At 43.0% G+C, this 19,692-nt stretch overlaps 1 protein-coding gene across 4 annotated transcripts; it reads left to right on the top strand.

Annotated features, from left to right (window-relative positions):
* APIP (APAF1 interacting protein) lies at positions 1-16,601 on the top strand. Of its 4 annotated transcripts, none has more exons than XM_080931372.1 (7): positions 1-138; positions 6,974-7,074; positions 11,225-11,273; positions 12,678-12,795; positions 13,515-13,650; positions 15,881-16,048; positions 16,431-16,601. In XM_080931372.1, exons 1-7 carry the CDS (start codon positions 85-87, stop codon positions 16,528-16,530), a joined length of 726 nt encoding a protein of 241 aa, XP_080787498.1. In that variant the 5' UTR covers positions 1-84; the 3' UTR covers positions 16,531-16,601. The 4 variants fall into 4 exon arrangements, with proteins under 4 accessions (XP_080787498.1, XP_080787499.1, XP_080787501.1 ...); XM_080931373.1 differs by having other exon boundaries at positions 15,881-16,009; XM_080931375.1 differs by lacking the exon at positions 1-138 and adding an exon at positions 5,542-5,662 and having other exon boundaries at positions 12,675-12,795.
* Positions 16,602-19,692: the final 3,091 nt, after the last annotated feature.

Below are 19,692 nucleotides of genomic sequence, written 5' to 3' on the forward strand. Positions count from 1 at the left end.
CCCGCTCTGACGCCTAATAGTATTTTTGAGGGCCGCTCAGACGTGAAACGTGCGCCGGGTAGATAACCGAGCAGAGTTAGAACCATGTCTGGCTGTCAAACTCAAGGAGACTGTTGCTCGCGGCCGTGTGGTGCGCAGGTAAGGACAGCGGTCTATGGCACGTGGGTTGGGGTCATGGGTCGAGGGGTGGGCTTCGGCCAGGAGCTCTAGGCGGTTGATCCCTAACCCATCTGCCCCAGTCAGAGGTCCCTCTCCACCCTAATAGGGCTGCTCAGCCGGAACTGTCAGGCACCGCAAAGACAGTTTTGGGCAGTTGTCATTGTCTGCCTTACTTGACATTAAGAGGAGGGAGATCATGGAAGTGATTCTTCTTTAAGGAAAATGGGCCCTCGGGGTACATGGGTTTTTCTTGCAGTTAAACATGCCTAATGGAATACTTTCTAGTTCTAAAAAACTGATGAACTAGAGAATTAGAAGAATAAACAGTTTCAATACTAACTGATAAGCCCTGAGGAAGTCCACAAAGTTAGCCCCCTTTACTAGCCTTTCTTTGAGCTGAAGGTCTCAATTAAGAATAAAACACTGAAAATTTTTAGTGCAGAGCATCTGTGAACCATTATTGTCTTTGAATAAGTGACTTTTCCCACATTCATAAAGAAAACCTTGAAATTAGGCAAGACTAAGAGGGAAATCTTTCATATGGGACACAGGACCCCGGTGGCCATCCCTATATATGGAGAAGGAAGAAAGAAAAAGCAATGCATCAGAATCAAAAGGCATTGACAGCAGAAATGTTTGTCACCCCTTATTAGTAAATCTCGGTGAAGGTCATCATAGAAATACAGATTTTTTTTTCATACTAAGTATTGTGTCAGATCAGCAAAATAACCCGTGACCCAACAGCTGTGATTGAATTTACCGAGACAGAAAATGGCCACACACAGAAAACAAACAGCTGAAGGTGTCTTTAAATTCAGTAGGTAGTTTCATCCAAAGCTTTTGAATACCTAGCCACCATGTACCCATTACCATTAACACCCTGCACCCCACCAAAAGCCTAACTATAATAGACCCGGCTGATCATGGACTGGAACCTATGAAACTGTGAGCCAACATAAACTTTGTCTTGTGTTGGTCATCTCAGGTATTTTGTTATAGTGTCTGGGAAATGACCACTGCGACATGCAATAGGAAATTGTTTTCACTGGACAATATTTCCGTCTGTTTCCTTATCTAGGACTTGCTGCCGTAGCAACATTACTGAAAGAGTCTTTAGAATTTTATATCTCCAAATTTCACTTTCTTCTAAATGAAGCAAGTGAAACCCACTTTGCTCTAGCTTCCAAATACAATTCTTTGCTACTTAGAGGGGCAGCAAGACAGCTCAGTAGGGAAAAGTGCTTACCCGCCAAGCCTGGTAACCTGTGTTCTGTCCCCAAAGACAAAACCAACCTCTACAAGCTGTCCTCTGACCGACCACACAAGTGTCATGCCCACATACATACAAACACACACTCACACACAAACACATAACTGAATAATAGTGTTTAACATGCTACTTAAAGTAATTAAGGCTCACTTAATTTACAGACACCCTTGGCTTGATATGACCCTCGGCCAGAACTCTGCTGTCTCCTTTCTGTGCGTCTGTCTGCTAAAGAGCTGAATGCTATTCAGGACTTTTCTACCACTGTGCTCCTCAACCTATTTCATTCTGCTCAGTTCACCCTCAGAGGGGACAGAGAGTTCCAAAGTCAAAAATACAGCCTGCTTCTCTGCCTTCACCCACAGAACCTAATCTTTCAGCAGTCCTGCTTTCTGACTTTTCCTTTCCACCTGCACAGCACATTGTCACTACCCTTCATGAGTTCAAGCACCCTTCCCAGTCCACAGCTTCTACTTCTGTGACGCCCCAGCCATTTTACAACTGTGGAGTTCTTTACTAGCTCAAGCTTCTCAGAGTGGATCGGATCGTACTGCTATTTCTTTCTTCAGGGTCTAACAAAACTGACAGTCTGTTGAGTGAATAAGTGGAGTATGTGATAAATTCCAGGAGGCGGCTGCAAAGAGCTAATGCTGTCACATAGAATTGGAGGGGGCGTGGTCACAACTTGGTGGAATAAAAGCTGACCAGCAGAATTTGAGAGAATTACAGTAGCTGGAGATCCAGCAACAACAGTGTAAACAAAACTGTCTTCTTGCCTGGAAGAAAGACATAACTTAGTTACCTAGTGGTGTACAGCAAACCATCCTAAATCTGACTGTGCCCCATAGATGCTCAGAGTCAGGTATCTAGGAGCAGCTGAGCTGAGTTCCGGCTCAGGGTCTCATGAGGTATCACTCAGGCTGCTGCCAGAGCAATAGTCACCTCAAGGACAGACTGCACAAAGAGTCTCCTCACCCACGTGACTTCTCAGGCCATGACGGCCTTCTGCATGGGCTGGCTCAGAAAAGAACAAGCGATCCCAGAGAGAAATTTCCGAGATCCAACACTGAAACTGCACACCTTGTGGCCTCATCTGAGAAGTGCCACAGGCGCCACTTCTGCTGGAGACTGCTGGCACACGGTCACCCCCAGCACCATCAGGATGCAGGAGCCCCGAGAACCTGCTTGTCGTTGATTTGATAGAGTTTGACTAGATTTATATAAGCCAGTAGTGGGTGGGAAAAAACGCTTGAAAAGTTAAGTTAGGACACAAAGGAGATGAAGGAAGTAGTATTTGGACATTTGTTTGTTTGAGGATCCGAGCTCAGTGATCAAAGTACTGTGTTAGTTTAGGGCTCGTGGTAGAATAGAGGATGAACTGGAAAAAAAAAATACAAGTAAGAACATCAAGCAGGAAAGCAAAATGTCTACCTCAAGATGTCAGTCCTGGGAACACGTAAAGGAATTACAAAAAGAGAAGAATGAAAACGTAAATGCCCCCCATTAATTGCATGGAAGTCGAGAGATCACTGTTTATATGAATTATTTTCATTACCATTTTTTATGTTTAAAATCCATTCTTCAATGAAGACAGATGGAATTAGTGTCATTACTTGGCAACCACAGGTCATTCCCTGAAATTAATAAAACTACCCGTGGGCCTGTGAGCTGAGTCGGTGGGCAGAGCCATTGTTGCATAATCCTGTTGACCTGAGTTCATCCTCTGGAGCCCACTAGAAGTGGAATGAGAAAACCAACTCCACAAAGTGGTCCTTTGACCTCCGCATCTGTGCCCTTGCCCCTGGTAATAAAAGAAAGAAAACTGGTGTTGAAATTCAGAAGTCTAGGAGTCACTGATCCAGATAAGAACACCAACCCCCAGAAAGTATCCCTGACCTGCCAGCGGGGACAAAGCTGAGGACAGGCTCTGCTCTGACCTCCTGTCAGTGTTTGAATGATGGGAAGAAGCCACCAGGGTGGTGAAAACCCTGTCATGAAGCTGCGCATGCCGGACCTTCTCCCTTCCTGGATCCAGTGTCAGGGAACGTTGTGAAAGACTGGAGCAAACACCTTGAGGGACCATCTTAGGGTCGTCCGTAGGCCGGTCCACGGCTATGCAAATCGTGGGATAGTCACAGCACCGGAGAGTTGGGACTGCTACAGAGTCTACTTAGCATGACCCTTTGGATGTTGTCCAATTCGGCTTTATTTGAAAATCCACAGTTCCTAATTATTCATGCCCAAGTGTGTTGGATTCTGTTTTGAAAAAAATCTAACACACCTTTACTGCTCCTCGAATTAACAGCTAAATTAAATGCCTACAATACTTTCTCCTTTGGGGCCAGTATTGAGGATCAAATGTGGACTCTTGCTTATGCTAATAAACACACGCTTTGCCGCTGAATGTCATCCGTTGCATGAGAGTTTGTTTTAGGTTCTTGTCAGAGTCCTCCCAGAGGAAGGCCCGGGTCCTGGTACATGCTGGTGTCTTAAGGTGAAAGGAGAGAGAGCAATGGGAATGAGAGCCACTGTCAGGCATTTCTGTGACAAAAAGGGGAAATGTCTTCAAAGTAGAATGAGAGCTGTTTGCACTTTGACAGGTGTAATGTATCGTGGATGTCGTCACTGATTCTGTTTCTGCCTCACCATAGCTTCTTTCCTGTTCACTGTGGCGAGCCTTTAGCTTCCTGTCATATGGTGGCATGCTCACTGAGAGCCAACTCTAACAGCTGAAAGGAGCCATCGGCATCCAGGGCTGCCGTGGGCAATAAGCCTTCCCTTCTCGCCAGCCCTGATGGTAACATTTCCATGTTCACACTCTTGGGCTGCACAGGCTAAATGACTGCCCCCGAAAATCAGCCGAGTGTCCCCCCAGGGCTCCATTACTTCCCTGGAATGGTATCATGCTGATCTGAATGACTTGGGGACCATAGCTGCCCTGCCCTGTTATTGTTACACTGTAGCAGGAAGCTGGCTAATTGCTCTAATATCTCGATCCTGGGGAAAGACAAAAGGAAAGGGGGATCTATAATAATAGACCATTTTCTGTAATGTTTGCAATTTGTTGCGCAAATTTGGTCTTAAGGACTGGAACACTGCAGGAGCCTTCCCATTAGCTGTATTTAATATGTAATTAAAATATCATTTATGTTTCCCCTGAAAGGAAATAGCAAATTATATGGGGCATAGAATTTTTTTGGCTAGATTCCTTGAGAAAAGTTAAGAAATCCATTTTATTATTAACTTTAAGTAATTTGTGTTCAAGAACTTTAACTCTTTAACGTGGAAGGAGGTTAGTATTATGCCACATGGTGTTCTGTGGAGTTCTTTTACTGTAGAAACTTTGAAATTTTATTTCTAAATGTCTGTATATGTGTGCAGCATTGTGTGATATGTGCACATGAGTGTAGGTGACCAAGGGCTCCCCAGCAGAGATGTTGGGTCCTCTGGAGCTGAAGTAACGTTGATCGTCAACTGTCAGACTCAGGGGCTAGGAGCTGAACTCTAGCCTTCTGCAAGACAGAACAGACCTTAAGTTCTGAACCATCCCTTCAGCTCAACTTTTATTTTATAGTGTGTGTGTCTGTGTTTCTGTGCATATATGTGCATGTGTGTGTTTTTGTGTGTGTTTGTGTGTGTGTATGTGTGTGAGCCTGTGAGTGTGTGTTGGTAGTTAGATGTGCACACGCAGGTGCCTAAGAAGACCAGAGGCTTCAGTACACTGAGGAGCTAGAGCTACAGATAGAAGTGAACCACTTGCTGTGAGCGCTGGGGGCTGAACTCTGGTTCTCCCAAGAACAGTACATGCTGAGCCATCCCTTCAGCTTTGTGCTGTGTGTTTTATCTTCATTTCATCTCATTTTGTTCCTCAAAGTGTTCTCGTTGAATGGTTCTTAGTTTCTGCTGCTGTGATAAGGCACTGAGCGGAAGCACCACGGGGAGGAAAGGGTTAATTTCAGCTCACAACCTGTAGTCCCTTGTCCAGAGAAGTCAGGGCAGGAGTACAAGGCAAGAACCCAGAGGCAGGATCTGGAGTAGAGACTGTGGAGGTGAGCTGCTTACTGCTTTGCTCCTGCCAGCCCAGGTCAGCACCTCCCAAAGTGAGCTGGGCCCACATCAATCATCAGTCAAGAAAATGCACCGCAGGCCTGTCCGTGGGCCACAGATGGGGACAGTTTCTCGATTGAGATACCCTCTTCCAGGATGACTCTCCCCTGTGGCAAGTTGATATAAAAAGTAAGCAGCATACTCAGCAGCATGTAAACTGAATTAGATATGATGTAATTTGGACTTCTTTGCTAACTCCCAAACCTGTGTTGATCTTTACAAAATGTCTGACTTTCTCTCGTGCTCTGAATTTTATATTTTGAAGGCTACTTCATCAAACTATTATTCATACCACTAAATCCACATGCATACACACACAGACACACACATATTCAAACACTGTGAGGGAAGGAGAGAGAGAGAGGATGGAGGGAAGGAGGGAGGATCCAGATAAGGGTTTTTCTCTGGACTCTTCATATCTCCCTCTAGCCAGGCCATGGCCAATAGTCAGTCATTTGCTGTGCTTTTCTCCATAGCAAGTGTTTCTTGTTTGCTTTTCCTTGAGACTGCAGCCCTCGGAGTCCTTCAGGGATTTTGTGTGGTGCAGGTCTGGAGGTTATTCCAGAGTTCTCATGCTTGTCCAGCTATCAGCACAAAGCTCGGAGACCCCGGAATTTTTTGCAGGTGCTTGAAGTGCGCCCTGCTCCCACGACGCCCCACTCGTCTTTCCCTGAGGATGCCTGTGAAGTTGTACTTTCCACTTCAGCAATCTCTTTTGGAATATTTGTACACACGACCTACTAGGCAGCTATTGTTTGCTTTCTAGCCGAGGCTCCGTACGTACTGCCAACGAGGAGCTCGTTGCTTTTCTCTCCTTGTTTTCTTTAGTTTAAACTATTAAGAGAAAAGCAGGGGAGAACAAGCAACATCGTTTACCCAAAGAGGTGGTTATTGGAGTTAGACATATAAATAAGTTTGATGTTCCTCCTGGCCGTTATTCACATGCTCCCTTAAAATGCCTACATAGAAAAGGATCGTGGCTGCTTTTCAATGGGATTTGTTTATTGATTGTTATTTGCTTGATCTTAATGGCCTTAGTAATTATCATAATTGACTATGAAGATATTTAAGTCACTGTGGAGGACAGAACATTTTTAAGATAAAATTGAGACTGCCCCAACACAGACTATTGGACATATCAATAGCGAAGTCTCATATACGGTGTTATAGCAGGGTGTCTTGTGTGAGGCACTTAGCTGTGGAGCCGGAAGTGTGTTCTTTTCACTGCTGGGTTCCATTGCCTTTCTTTTGCACTGTCCTAGAGCCCTGACATTTCCCCGCCTTGTTCTTACAGCCCGCCGCATAGAGGTAGACCCCTATACTGACCTATCCCAGGTGGCCAAATAATTAAGTAAACCCATTTTCTAATATTAGGGAAATACCAGCTGGAAGACACAACTTAAAAAGAGTCTATTTAAAAGTCTTTGTTTTCTGTTTAAGGACAAGGAACATCCCAGATTCCTGATCCCTGAGCTTTGCAAACAGTTTTACCATCTGGGCTGGGTCACTGGCACTGGAGGAGGGATCAGCTTGAAGCACGGGTAAGTGTCCAGACCCAGCGGACAGCCAGTTTAATTGGCACTGATGCTGTACACTTTCTAAATGACCCATGGATATTTGCGTAACCCAGGGGATCCAAGGACCAGAAGCAATAAACACAATAAATTCTCAGCTGTTAGCTGGGATAATTTGGTCCTCTCTCTTTGGAACACCACAGGTAAGTAACAGTCCACCACAGTAGTTAAAGATTTATTTCAAATTTTCAGAGAAATATTTAAAAGTCACCTAAATAGAAATCTTTGATCATTAGGTTCTAATTAATTTTTTTTTTAAATCCTTGTTTACTGAAGTTCAGAAACAGACCATAGCTGTTTCTGAGCAGAGATGTTATGGATAATGGGCTCCTCACATGTGTTACCTATTCCCTTGAGGCGCTGGGTTTAAAACAGAAAGAAGGAGTGGATTTCTGTCGCTCAGTGAATTCAGTGTCTTGTCAAGCAGATGAGACTCAGCACTGGCAGTGACTCGGGGTCCTGTGGCTTTCTGAAATGGGATTGATGTTTTCCTCCTCAAATGTAGGCGTTACAGGAGGCTGGGTTTTATTTATATTCTAATTCACCGTTTTTTTTCTTTAGCAGAATTGAATCATTGTATATGTACATGATATGTATGTGTATACATGTGCATATATGTATGTGTGTGCATCCCTCAAGGGGTCTGCATTTTATAGTAGGAAATGGGTTGTAAAATAAAATCAAACCATCTTAAACAAAAGGAATGTTATTTCTTCGAACAAAATAATGGCTTTGTGATTTCATCTGCTTCAAATACAGTGTCGTTCATGAAATATTAATTCAACAGTGGGAAATAGCAAAGGTGACTTAGTCAACAGCGTGTACATTTGTGGGCATGAGAATTCTCTCAGTACAGATAAATCGTGTTCCCTGATGGCCTGCACATCCATGTGCGCCCCCGTGCCCCCGTGCCCCCGTGCCCCATACACCCAGCTGCTAAGGTGTCACTTCAGCTTTATGTGACAGTTCAGATTGTTTTGCCTAGACCTTCAAGTTTTCTTATTCACAGTATACCTGAAACTATCAATAATTTGTTCCTATTTAGGAAGCCAAGGGCCTGTAATTTAATTTCCCTGCCGTATGATTTATTTTGAAATACTGCCTTTAGTTAACTACTGTTTATTTGCATGTGTAGAAAACCAGCTTTGTACATAATAGATCTCCTACCAAACTGAGCTAAAATACTAATCTCTGGCTTTTCAATATCTATATATCTATATCTATAGATATAGATACAGATATAAATATATACAGCAAAATTAAAATGAGTAGAATGCAAACTCGAGAGGTTTTTTTTTTTTTTTAAGCAAAAAAATTGTACAGGACTTCTTTCTAGAAGAACTTTACTGTTATACAAACTGATTATGTGTGGCCAACATAAACCATTTATTGGCACATCTCTTAATATGTAATGGCTTTTATAGCACTGCAATCAATTTATAGGGAAGTTGCATCACTTGCAGGGCTTTTTGTTATTTTTAGTAGGCAAGGAGCTCCCCCTAGGGGCCACAAGTGGGAAGAGCCAGAATGTTAAGGCTTTGTTTGGCTTGAAGTTTGTGCTCTACAGACTGAACTGGCTATTTTATTAAGGCCTTGAATATTATACCTAATATTTAAATGACTTTATTCACCCCTACTACTCAGCCTCATGCTTCTGGTGATGGTTTTGTCTTCTGTGTCCAACTCTTGGTGCAAATAAAGTCGAAAAGGCAGGTAAATATAGTAGTTATGTACTAGAATCATACACACAATAAAGTCTTTGGGAATATAGAAATACTGACAGGTTTCAAGACTTGGCTGATAATACCACTCCAGCTTACAAGAATAGCACACGGGTGTACGGGTGAGTGTGCACATGCGTGTGTGTGACAGGGTTGAAACTGAGCACAGGCGTCATCAGAGTGAGTCCAGGACACTCGGCAGCCATTGTCTTTTGACTTGGTCTCTAACATTTAGATTTAGCATTTCCTGCTTTCATCAATATGTGGCAGTCACACTAAGCATGTTGCGTGTTGTTAGAATCACATTTGATTAACACACATTATAGATAAGCTACCTAGACGCAATATTTCAGTGATCTTTAGTGATATTTAGTTTGTAAATAAAAACAGACACACCCGAACACAGATGTAATGTGAACTCTTGTTTTTGGTTGGTTGGTTGGCTTGAGTTTGTTGGTTTTTGTTGTTGTTGTTGTTGTTTTTTCCCCTTGTTTAGAATGAAAGAGCAGGGAGAATATAGAGAAGTAAACTCCAGAATTCCTTCTCTGGAACTTTAAATTTTGTTTTATTTGTGGCTTATAAAACCAAGTATATGTTACCCGTTACCTCCTAAAGTAAATGCTGTCATTTTTATTTTTTTCTGTATTTCTCTCAACGGTGTTGGTATTGACATGTCAAAAATGTAGTTTCTCCTAGAGTTACTCAGAGTTGATCAAAGTCTAAATGAATTCTCATTCACAAAGACAACAATACAGACTTAGCACAGCTAGAATGTCTCTCTGTCCACAGAGCTGGTGAGCTAATCTCTAGGGCTGTGAGTGTGGTCCCTGCCCTTGCTCAAGGCTCAGGAGGGAGGGAGGGAGGGAGTGGGGGAGGGAGGGAGGGAGGGAGGGAGGGAGGGAGGAGGGAAGGGGGAGGGAGGGAGTGGGGGAGGAAGGGAGGGAGGAGGGAGGGGGAGGGGGAGGGAGGGAGGGAGGGGGGAGGGAGGGGGGAAGGAGGGGGGAAGGGGGGGAGGGCTGCTGCACTGCAGCCTCCAGCAGCAGAGATTGAGCTTCAGGAATGTATTGTGCGCATGAGCTCCCGGACTCTGCTCACCTGTCAGGCCTTCATTGTTTAGACGGTAACTTACTGAGAAACTCTCACTTCACCACTTGCCTGTCAGCCCCAAGTCTGTATTGTGCAGCAGTCACTATCGCAGCTTCGTATAGATCATCCTCGCCTTCACTCGGGAGGCTGGGACTCCTGCCCGTTGTGCACCTCTGCCTCCGTGGCAGAAGCTAGAGCCCCTGTGCCCAGGCTCCATGGTTTTCATTTTGGGGCAGCTCACGTATATACTCTGACTGCTGGGACTGATGAGTGAGCCAGAGGACCAGTCTGTGAATGGAGAGAATATGGGAGATTTGGAAATGATGTTGCAAGTCAGATGTGGAAGCACCATAGAGGACTTTGTGGGAAATGGTTCAGGGATCCAACACCCACAACAAAAGGCATTTCTCCCCTCACCATCCATTTCTCTCTCTCCCCCTCCCTCTCTCCCTCATTCTTCCTTCCCTCCCTCTCCCTTCTCCTCTCCCTCCCTCTCTTTCTCTCAGTATAGACTGTTGGGTTGTCTGTGCATCTGTGTGTGTACATGTGCTTTTCTTTGTTTTGGACATTCGTTCACTGCATAGCCCAGGGTAGTCTTGAACTCATGATCTTCTTTGTTCAGCCTCCTAAGTGCTGTGATTATCGGCATATGCAAATTCATTCAATACCCTTTCTGCATTTCTCACCGACAAATAATCTCCAAGATTTACATGCTTGTCACAGAGGAAACTCCTCTACAAAGTTACCCAGTGTCAATGCTGTAATTTAGCAAACTGTCCAGCAGATGGCTCTGCACTTCATGACTTCAAGCAATAAATTTAAACCTCGGTCTTCACAATGTAGAAATGTTTTTAATCAGACATATATTTTGCCTGGTTGAATTTTAGAGTTACTATATTTTGCATAGGATACTGACATTCTGTTCATCCACGCCAAAAAGTGCTAAATACTACATATTCAGACTTATCTATCTTTCCTCTAGATAGTCTCCTTACCGTTGTTGGGGGGAGGGGGAGGATGCGCGGGCATGCATGTATGTGCATGTATGTGCATGTGCTCGAATACACGCCATGAAAAGAAACACATGTGTGAAAGCAGGAAAGACAGTAGTAAATAGCCCGAGTTTGCTTTGTGCACCAGTGTTTCCTGGTATCTTAGAACTTGTTCTGTGCAATGTAGCTTCTTGACCCAGCCAAGCAGCCGCTTGTGACTTGGTGCATAAAGAACGTTAGACGGCAAGGCTACACTTTATTTGTGCCAAACCAGAAGTCTAGCTAAACAAAAACCAATTTCTATATTTTTGTTACCAGCAATGAAATCTACATTGCTCCTTCGGGCGTGCAAAAGGAGCGAATTCAGGTATGCTAAAGGCTCTTTCCTATCCCCTCTCCCTCTCCTCAACTGCTGTTCCGTGAAGCAGAATTGCTTCTAAAAGGTTACGTTAGTTTTAAATGGTGGTTCTGTTGTGATCATTTAAATAACTGATCAACAAACATTTGCTAAATAACTACTAAATATTCGTTAAGTAACTGTGATTTTTATTTTTCTAAAGTGGCCAGTACGCTCCACATAGCCAGCGTGTATTTTAAAATCTCCTTCGGGCTGGAGAAGTTGCTTAATGGTTATGAGCACTCGCTCATAACCTCTGCTCTTGCAGAAGACCTGGGTTTGACTCTCAGTACCCACACAGTGGCTCACAGCTGCCTATAACTCTAGTTTCAGGAGATCAAAAGCCACTCTTCTGACCTCTCCGGGGGCTCAGGAGTGCACAGGGTATGCAAATTTACATGCAGGTGAACATAAAAATGAATATTCAAAATCTCGTCTAGAAAACTGTAGCAGGAGGTAGTTAGAAGTATGGTGTCGCCCCACCTTTACTGGCTGGAGCTGGGCCCACTGATGGCTTCTGTTTGCAGCGGCAAAGCTATTGTGATTTAAAGAGGAGAAGTTTTGTTTCATTTTTAAGAAGTGGCATTCTACATCAATGCTAGAATAATAAATACCCTCCAAATCAAACCAAATACATAAAACATTGATTTAAGGCAAGAAAAACGGAAGAGTGTCTCTCTTAGTGAAAGTTTATATTGTAGTCTGTGATGAGCCCTGGCATTTGGAAGTAGCAAATTAGAAATATGGGGACATCACTTTAAACAGCTGGATTGACACATTCCTGAGTACTTGAAGAATAATGTCATTTCTAAGTTTCTCGGGGGATAAGAAAATTCTGACACCCACCTGCGAATGTTGATTTTTTTTTTTTTTAATGCTCTTTCTGAAAAATAGCTGTGAAACCGCAGGCCTCAATCCATGAACTAGCAGCAGCAGCATTAATCATCTAACGGCCTCTACATCAGTTTATCCTTCAAATTCTAAAATAAGTGATTTTTAACTCTCAAAAGGTTTTGATGGTATAAAACTTTATAAATTTTATTGGTTTGCGTGGATCAGTGTTTTGTCTGCATGTATATCTGTGCATCCTGTGTGTATGCAGTTCCCATGTAGACCAGAAAAGAGCATGTGGTCTGCTGGCACTGGAGATACGTGGTTGAAATTCCAGTATGGGTACTGAGCACATCTGGCCACAGCATAAATCTTTAAAAAAAAAAATAAAAATTCCAGTACGAAAGTTGTGGGGAACAAACCTGAACATTTAATCTGAATGTTAAGCATATTTGCACATGTATATACAAATGCACACAGAGGCATTTTAAGCACTGTTTAAAAAATAAAAAATTCTTTTTCTTTTTCTTTCTCTGTAAGTAGCCAGAAGACATGTTTGTCTGTGATATCAATGAACAGGACATAAGTGGACCTCCAGCATCTAAGAAGCTTAAGAAAAGCCAGTGTACTCCTCTTTTCATGAATGCTTATACCATGAGAGGTATGCAGAAAGGAAGCGGTATACAGAGCGCCTGCAGAGTCGGCCTCCCTACGTCAAAGTAATTATGACTTCAGTTAGCAGCTCTCAAGTATCTGATGTGTGCAGGAACGCGAAATGTTCCAACCCATCTATCTCTCTCCGCCTGTGAAGAAGATCGAGTGTTATTCCACTTCCCGGCTAGTTAGTTCTTGTCAACTTGACACAAGCTAGAATCATCTGGAAAGTGGAACTTCAGCTGAGAAATTACCACCATCAGACTGACCTGTAGGCAGGTCTGTGGGGACATTTTCTTGACCAGTGACCAGTGTGGAAGAGCTCAGCCCACTATGGGCGGTGCCACTCGTGGGCAGGTGGTCCTGGGTTGTACACAGAAGCAGGCTAAGCCAGCCTGAGGCCAGACAGTCAGCAGCATTCCTCTGTGGCCTTTGCTTCAATTCTGACCTGCAGGTTCCTGCCTTGAGTCCCTGCCCCAACTTCCCTCAATGGCCCCGGACATATAAGCCAAGTAAACCCTTTTTTCTCCTATGTTGGCTTTGGTCAGCATCTTACCATGGCCAGAGAAATTATCTGGGAGGCTGTCTTACCCACCACCATTTTCTGTGGCGGAAAAAGTTAAGTTCGTGGCCAAACACATGTACATAGAGTTGCATGGGAATGCGTTGATTTTCCTCTTAAGACATAAATTCTCCCCACTGAGCATCTGCCCCTTCATCCTGCAGGAGCAGGCGCAGTGATTCATACCCACTCTAAAGCTGCTGTGATGGCGACCCTTCTGTTTCCAGGACAGGAGTTTAAAATTACACATCAAGAGATGATCAAAGGAATAAGGAAATGTACCTCAGGAGGGTATTACAGGTATAGTTTTTTATTAAATTATTTGGCATGCGTTTTTCCTTCTCTTTGATAAGTCAGACCCTAATCCTTTTATGTTTTTAATGAGATGCAGTGGGACCTGTGTTCAGTAAAACCCTGCTGAGCATCGTATGTCCACATGCATTCTCGGTGACAGACTCCTCCTCCCTTCCCCAGCCTTGGAGAATTATTAGCAACATGAATTATGGAGTGTTTGCTCTATTAACATGAACAAAAGTCTGGTCTGGAATGTCTGTTAAATGGGTAGGGCAGCCCGTTTTCAGCACCAGAAAAAGAAAGCAAGATCTCCTCACCTCCACTGTATCTTCAGGAAGCTTGAACTGGGACCACCATTAGAGTTCATATTGACTTAATGGATCTCTAGAATATGCTCCTGATTATTAAAAGAAAGGAAAAGGAAGAAAGAAAAAGAAAACAACTTTCTATTCATTCTAATTAGATAGATGACTGTGTTTCAAAAGTTGTGATGTAACTGACATAAAATTGTAGAACAGTGACTTTCTAACTTTAAATAAGTCCACCAGTCTACAGACGTGAGCAATCGTATGCAACCCTAAACATCAGTGGCATGAAGGAGCAGGTTCCCAGAACCCAGGTACAGGCTGAGCCATGCTTTTGGTTTGTAGCATTCTTCCGAACTTTCACCCTTCCTAATTTCCTCCAGACCCTGGTCCCCCCTCCCCTTCAGAGGAGAGTCCTCCCTGTTGCTATAGTAACACATGGTGATGTGTCTTACTGTGACTACAGGGAACAGGTTGGACTTGTTTAGACCAGTGTGCTGGGCAATTCATTTGATTTGATCTCCTTGACTATTTATTGTGTGCTCAAAGCCATCCTCGACACTTTGAAGATTGTGCAGAAAAAGTTAAAGTTAAAGCGGTGGGGTATGGGCTGAGTACTTGCCAGGCCCTGGGTTCAGTCCTCAGCAGCAGAGCCAAGCAAACCAAACCAGGTCAGCATTAAGCATGCCCTCTTACCTGGTGGGGCCAGCATGTGTTAATGTAGGGCTGTCCATTTTGGAAACACCATGCCTCTGCTAGAGTACAGGGGGTACAGAGAGTCAGTCAGAGGACTTGTGTGGCTCTGTTTCAGATGTATTTAACTTGTGAGGATCACAAGTTTAACTTGGTGAAGTGAGGGGTGGGCTGGAATGTGTTTTCCAGTCTCACAGTGCTTAGAAATTATTTTGTGCCTAGAAAAATTTCTGACTGTGTGGCATATGCTATGGGAAAATACAAGTCTGCCACTCTTCTGGGTAGTTTCAGGAAGGATGTGAGACCAGCAATTCACTCATTCCATACTATGAATATTGTACAATTACTTCTGTCTGAACTACAGTGGAATCATAGGCAAGTCTATATTACTATGATAATTGTTGCCCAAATTATTAATCACACGACAGCTTCCTAGTCTATGCCTGCCTGAAATGATCATCTCTGATAATACTTTGAACGTGCTTAAGTTTGCCCACGGTTTTGATAACAAGGCAGCATGAGAGAAATCCATGATTAGGTGAACACTTGTCTGAGTTGTCATTGGTTACAAGGGAACTCAAGAATAGATTTAGTTTTATTTATAGGAAAGTTGCTTGCTTGACCCTTGTTATATTCTGACTTTATCTCACGTATTTACTGAGGAAAAGAGCAGAGAGTTCTAATCCAGCAGGTGTGAGATTGTGCTGAAAGGATTATCATAACCTTGGTAATTGTTGCTAGAAGGATCTTTCTAATATGGTGCCACAAAGCACACCTCTATTGATTGCTTTGCTGTCAAGACATTTTAGTATTCTGCCAAGATGAAATATAATGATTTCTTTTTATATTATTGGGAAATATTCCTCCTGTTTAATATATAGGTCAATGCCTCTTATCTTCCTACACTTCTGTGTGTGAGGTGTATCATTTCCTATCTCATGTTTAAAATGTTATGATTATCTTTGCTTCAAGGAAATACTTGTATGATCTTGATTTCTTTGTTAGGTTCTACTATACTGTACAAGTTTCTGCCATTTAAACTTAGGGCTGCCTGCCAAATTCCAAAGGTATCTTTTGGTATAGATATTTATACAAGATATACAGAATACTTGCAACATCTTGTTTTGAAGTTGGAATGCTATGTAGAGATAAGGAATATCTGAATGGTTACTAACGGGAAAAATCAGAAATAGAATATTGATACTTTAATAGGGGACATGTCTTGTTCTGTCTTGCAGATATGATGATGTGTTAGTGGTACCCATCATTGAGAACACACCTGAAGAGAAGGACCTCAAAGAACGGATGGCTCGTGCCATGAATGAGTACCCAGACTCCTGTGCGGTTCTTGTCAGGCGTCATGGGGTGTACGTGTGGGGAGAAACGTGGGAGAAAGCAAAAACTATGTAAGACTGAATCTGAAACTGTTTGGTACAAATCACACTCAAAATGTGGAAATGACCTCAACACGTTTAGAATTTAGAATAAAATATGAGTCTTTTATGTTTTGTTGGTCAGCTGGTTGCAGCTTTATGAATATGTCATTGTTATTTGTGGAGAGCTGATTTTCACTCTGTTGAATCATCGAGGAGTATTGATTAGGTCAGCTCTGAGTTAGGAAGCCTCTGTGAAGTTTGCTACAAAAGAAAAGGAAACAGATCCTAGATTATAAATATTTTATGTACAGGAAACCTTTGGTATGAGATAAATAGAAAAGTGTAGGATGAGCAGAGTTGGGTGATGTGGGGATCAGAGACACACTCACGCCCTTTGCCTTTGCTCCTACAGGTGTGAGTGTTATGACTACTTGTTTGACATTGCTGTCTCCATGAAGAAGATGGGGCTGGATCCAACACAGCTCCCAGTTGGAGAAAATGGAATCGTGTAAGCCAAGTGGATGCCTAAGTGTCTCCAACAATAAAACAAACTCAGTTATGCCTTGAATAAAATGCAGCTGCTTTTAAATGAGTTGGGAATTTTCTTATGTCACGAATTTCTCACAGAATACTACAATGGTTACATCTACTGAACCACAGATAATCTCCTCTGACATTAAATATTTGTTTATATTCTTACAGGTTTAGGGGCCAGGGACGTGGAATAAAAAGGTTTTTTTTTTTTTTTTTTTTGTATTTTCTCATTTTAAAGATTATCAGAGAAAAATATTTGCCTTCAAGTTAATTCCTTTTTTATGCATTCTCAGAGAATTCTTTTTTATTTTTAAAACACTGGTAATCATAGAATATACTTGAAATTTTCCACTTATTTATGGGGTAACCATTTTATTTTAATTTGATACATAAAATATACATGGACTATTTAAGATTAGTGTATCTTTCTTATTTGATGTAAAAATAATTGCATATATTCCCCTTATATGCTCTAGTACTGCTCTATATAAGCTAAGGGAGTACCCATCATCCAAAATCCGGAGTTCAAAACTTTGAGTGCAGTCAGACTCACAGATGAAATCTACACCTTGCCTCATGAGGCAGGTGGTTAGTTGCATGTTAGGAGCATTGTATGAAATTCCCTGCAGTCTAAGTTTTCTGGGTAACAAATAAAGTATGTGTTCATTCTTGGTTCCCATCCCCAAGATACATCATTGAGTATTTGCAAATATCCCTAAATCTCAACACTCAGCCTATAGCGTCATATAGGGCACTTACTTTATATTGCTATCAGTTATAAGATTCAAATTAAATGATACCCAGTGCAGGGTTTCCAGTGGGGTAGGCAAGTATTCTACTGTTGAGCTATACCCCAGCCCTGCTTCCAATGAGAGAAGATGGTCACACCATCACCCTACCTGTCAGGTCAGCTGCTTCCAGATCATTCCCTTCATTCATCCACTTCCAGACTCTGTCTCTACCCATTCTTCCTTTAAATCCTTGCTTCATTAAAAAAAAAAAAAAAAATAGGAAGAATGTGTGGACCAGTATCCCTAAGATGCTTCACAGGGAGCATCTTAACTCCTGACTTCAGTCACATTCACCTGGGAAAGACCTTCGCCTTGGTTAAGCTTCTTCCTTGGCATCTACACCCAAGTAAGAAGGCCTGATGGAGACAAATTAACTATGCTGAGTGATGTCATCTCAGACCTATGACCACATAGCTCTGGTGAGCACTGGATACTGACAAACAGGCCACTCAAGAATCTAGTAAATTCAGTGTCCCAACCTCATTCATTCGTCAGATTTCCAGCATTGCCAACTCTCCCCTCCTGGAGAGAGCAAGTAGACATCCCAGAGAAAACGATCTAGTGGCCCCACTCTAGGCCAGCCAGCCTCTTCACTTTCTTCATCTGGGTGTTCTCTCGTCTTCCCACTGCACCTTGGACTTCTTGTCCTCTGATTGTCCCAAGGCCTTTGCCTCTGACAGGATTCGTAAAACACATTCACATACAGGCAAAAAGAATGCCTTCAGCCTCCTCCCAGTTCTAACACCTATCCACTGGTCAGCTTGCTTTCTGTTCTCCCACTTGGATCAGTCAGCCTGAACCACACCATTGGAACAGCTCCACCCAATAACAGCCGCTCTCTCCCTGTGTGCTCACCCTCCCGATGCTGTTCTCCCTTCCGTGCCTCAAATAAATCCGGTCTCTCTCTGAAGACTTTCCCTTGAAGCTGAAGTGACGCTTCTTTCTGCTTCCTCTCATCACTGGGCCTGGATGTGAGATGAATGAATTCCTTGAACATCGAAACACCTACTTTTCCTAATAGTTCCAGCCATCCTCTGTGTGTGTGCATCTTAGCAAGGTCAGCCTCAGATGCTGCTGGGGAATTTTATTATCCCCATTCATTTCAACACACCACACCCAACTTCAAACATTTCCCCACATACTCCGTGCTAATGACCTTGACTGCTATTTCAGTTAAAAGACTAGACACCATCAAAGGAGCACTCCCATGAGCCTCTGCGTGTTGCTGGCCCTGCTTCCCCCTGAGACTGTGTCTCCTACTGATATGTTCAAGGTCATCACTGAGCAATGTCCTGTTTCCTGCATCATCGGTTTGGTCTTCCTACTAATTCTTCACCTTCAGGACTTGAGATGGCCACTGGAACTGGTGGATGTCAGAGCCCCTAAGCTTTTGATACTGTCCTTTCCTCTGTTCTTCACTTTAGACTTAAAGAAAAAATAAAGTTCGCTCTCATAGCCTAGTCCGTTTTCTCTCCCAGACTTGAAAGTTTAGCCAGCTTGTCTTTGTCTTTATCACACTCAACTGGAAGTCTATTTATAACTCTCATGGTGGTTACACAGCTAAACTCAGAGGTAGGTTCCTGCCAGCTTCATCCATAAGCATTGGCCTTCTCAGCTCTTCAGGTTGCTAGGATCCTCAGTGCTGGTCCTTCTTCAGCTCCCAACTCTGCATCATCCCTTGGACAACTTTCCTTGAAATTCATCCACTAATCTCATCTGTTTCCTGGATTTAAATACCAGTTGCATCCAGTAGATCACACGTTTATATTTTGACCCATGTATTTTTCCTGATCTCAACTCTTACCTGACTTCTGATGATGCCAAGGAATGTCTGCCTACATCTTGAGACAGTCAAAACAGGCCCCAAGTCCCTGACATTTCCTGCAGTTTCTTCTAGTTGTTCACACGACATCCTTGGAGAAATGGTCAGTCTTACACAATGTCTAGTCAGTCAGCCCATCTCACCAGCTTCTCATGCAAGAAATAGTTGTGGTCCAAACCTTTCACTGCTTCGATGTTAGTACTGGCTCAGCACCCACGGTTCTTGTTTGTTTGATCATTTGCTTGTTTGTTTGCTTACTTTATGTACTGCAGGCGTGCTTTAACAGATCCCCCTGCTTCAGCCACTGCTCCCTCCCCTCACGGCAAATGCCAATCAATAGTCAACACTAGCTCTCATCATCCTATTATGGAGATCAGCTAGGTCTCAGCTCCAAAGCTTGTCTTTGGACAACAATCCCACATACTTTGCCCATTCCCCTAGAGCCGTAGTTGTCAACTTCCCTAATGCTGTGACCTTTTAATACAGGTCCTGATGTTATAATGATCCCCAATGATAACTTTGTTGCT

This window comes from Micromys minutus (genome assembly GCF_963924665.1).
Source record: "Micromys minutus genome assembly, chromosome: 17".
Taxonomy (NCBI): Eukaryota; Metazoa; Chordata; class Mammalia; order Rodentia; family Muridae; genus Micromys; species Micromys minutus.

Bases quoted from the DNA above. Each gene is read 5' to 3' on its own strand.
- APIP (XM_080931372.1), top strand. From the start codon at position 85: ATGTCTGGCTGTCAAACTCAAGGAGACTGTTGCTCGCGGCCGTGTGGT. The intron at 7,075-11,224 runs GTAAGTGTCCAG...TTTTGTTACCAG, and splicing joins GGGATCAGCTTGAAGCACGG to CAATGAAATCTACATTGCTC. The intron at 11,274-12,677 runs GTATGCTAAAGG...CTCTGTAAGTAG, and splicing joins TGCAAAAGGAGCGAATTCAG to CCAGAAGACATGTTTGTCTG.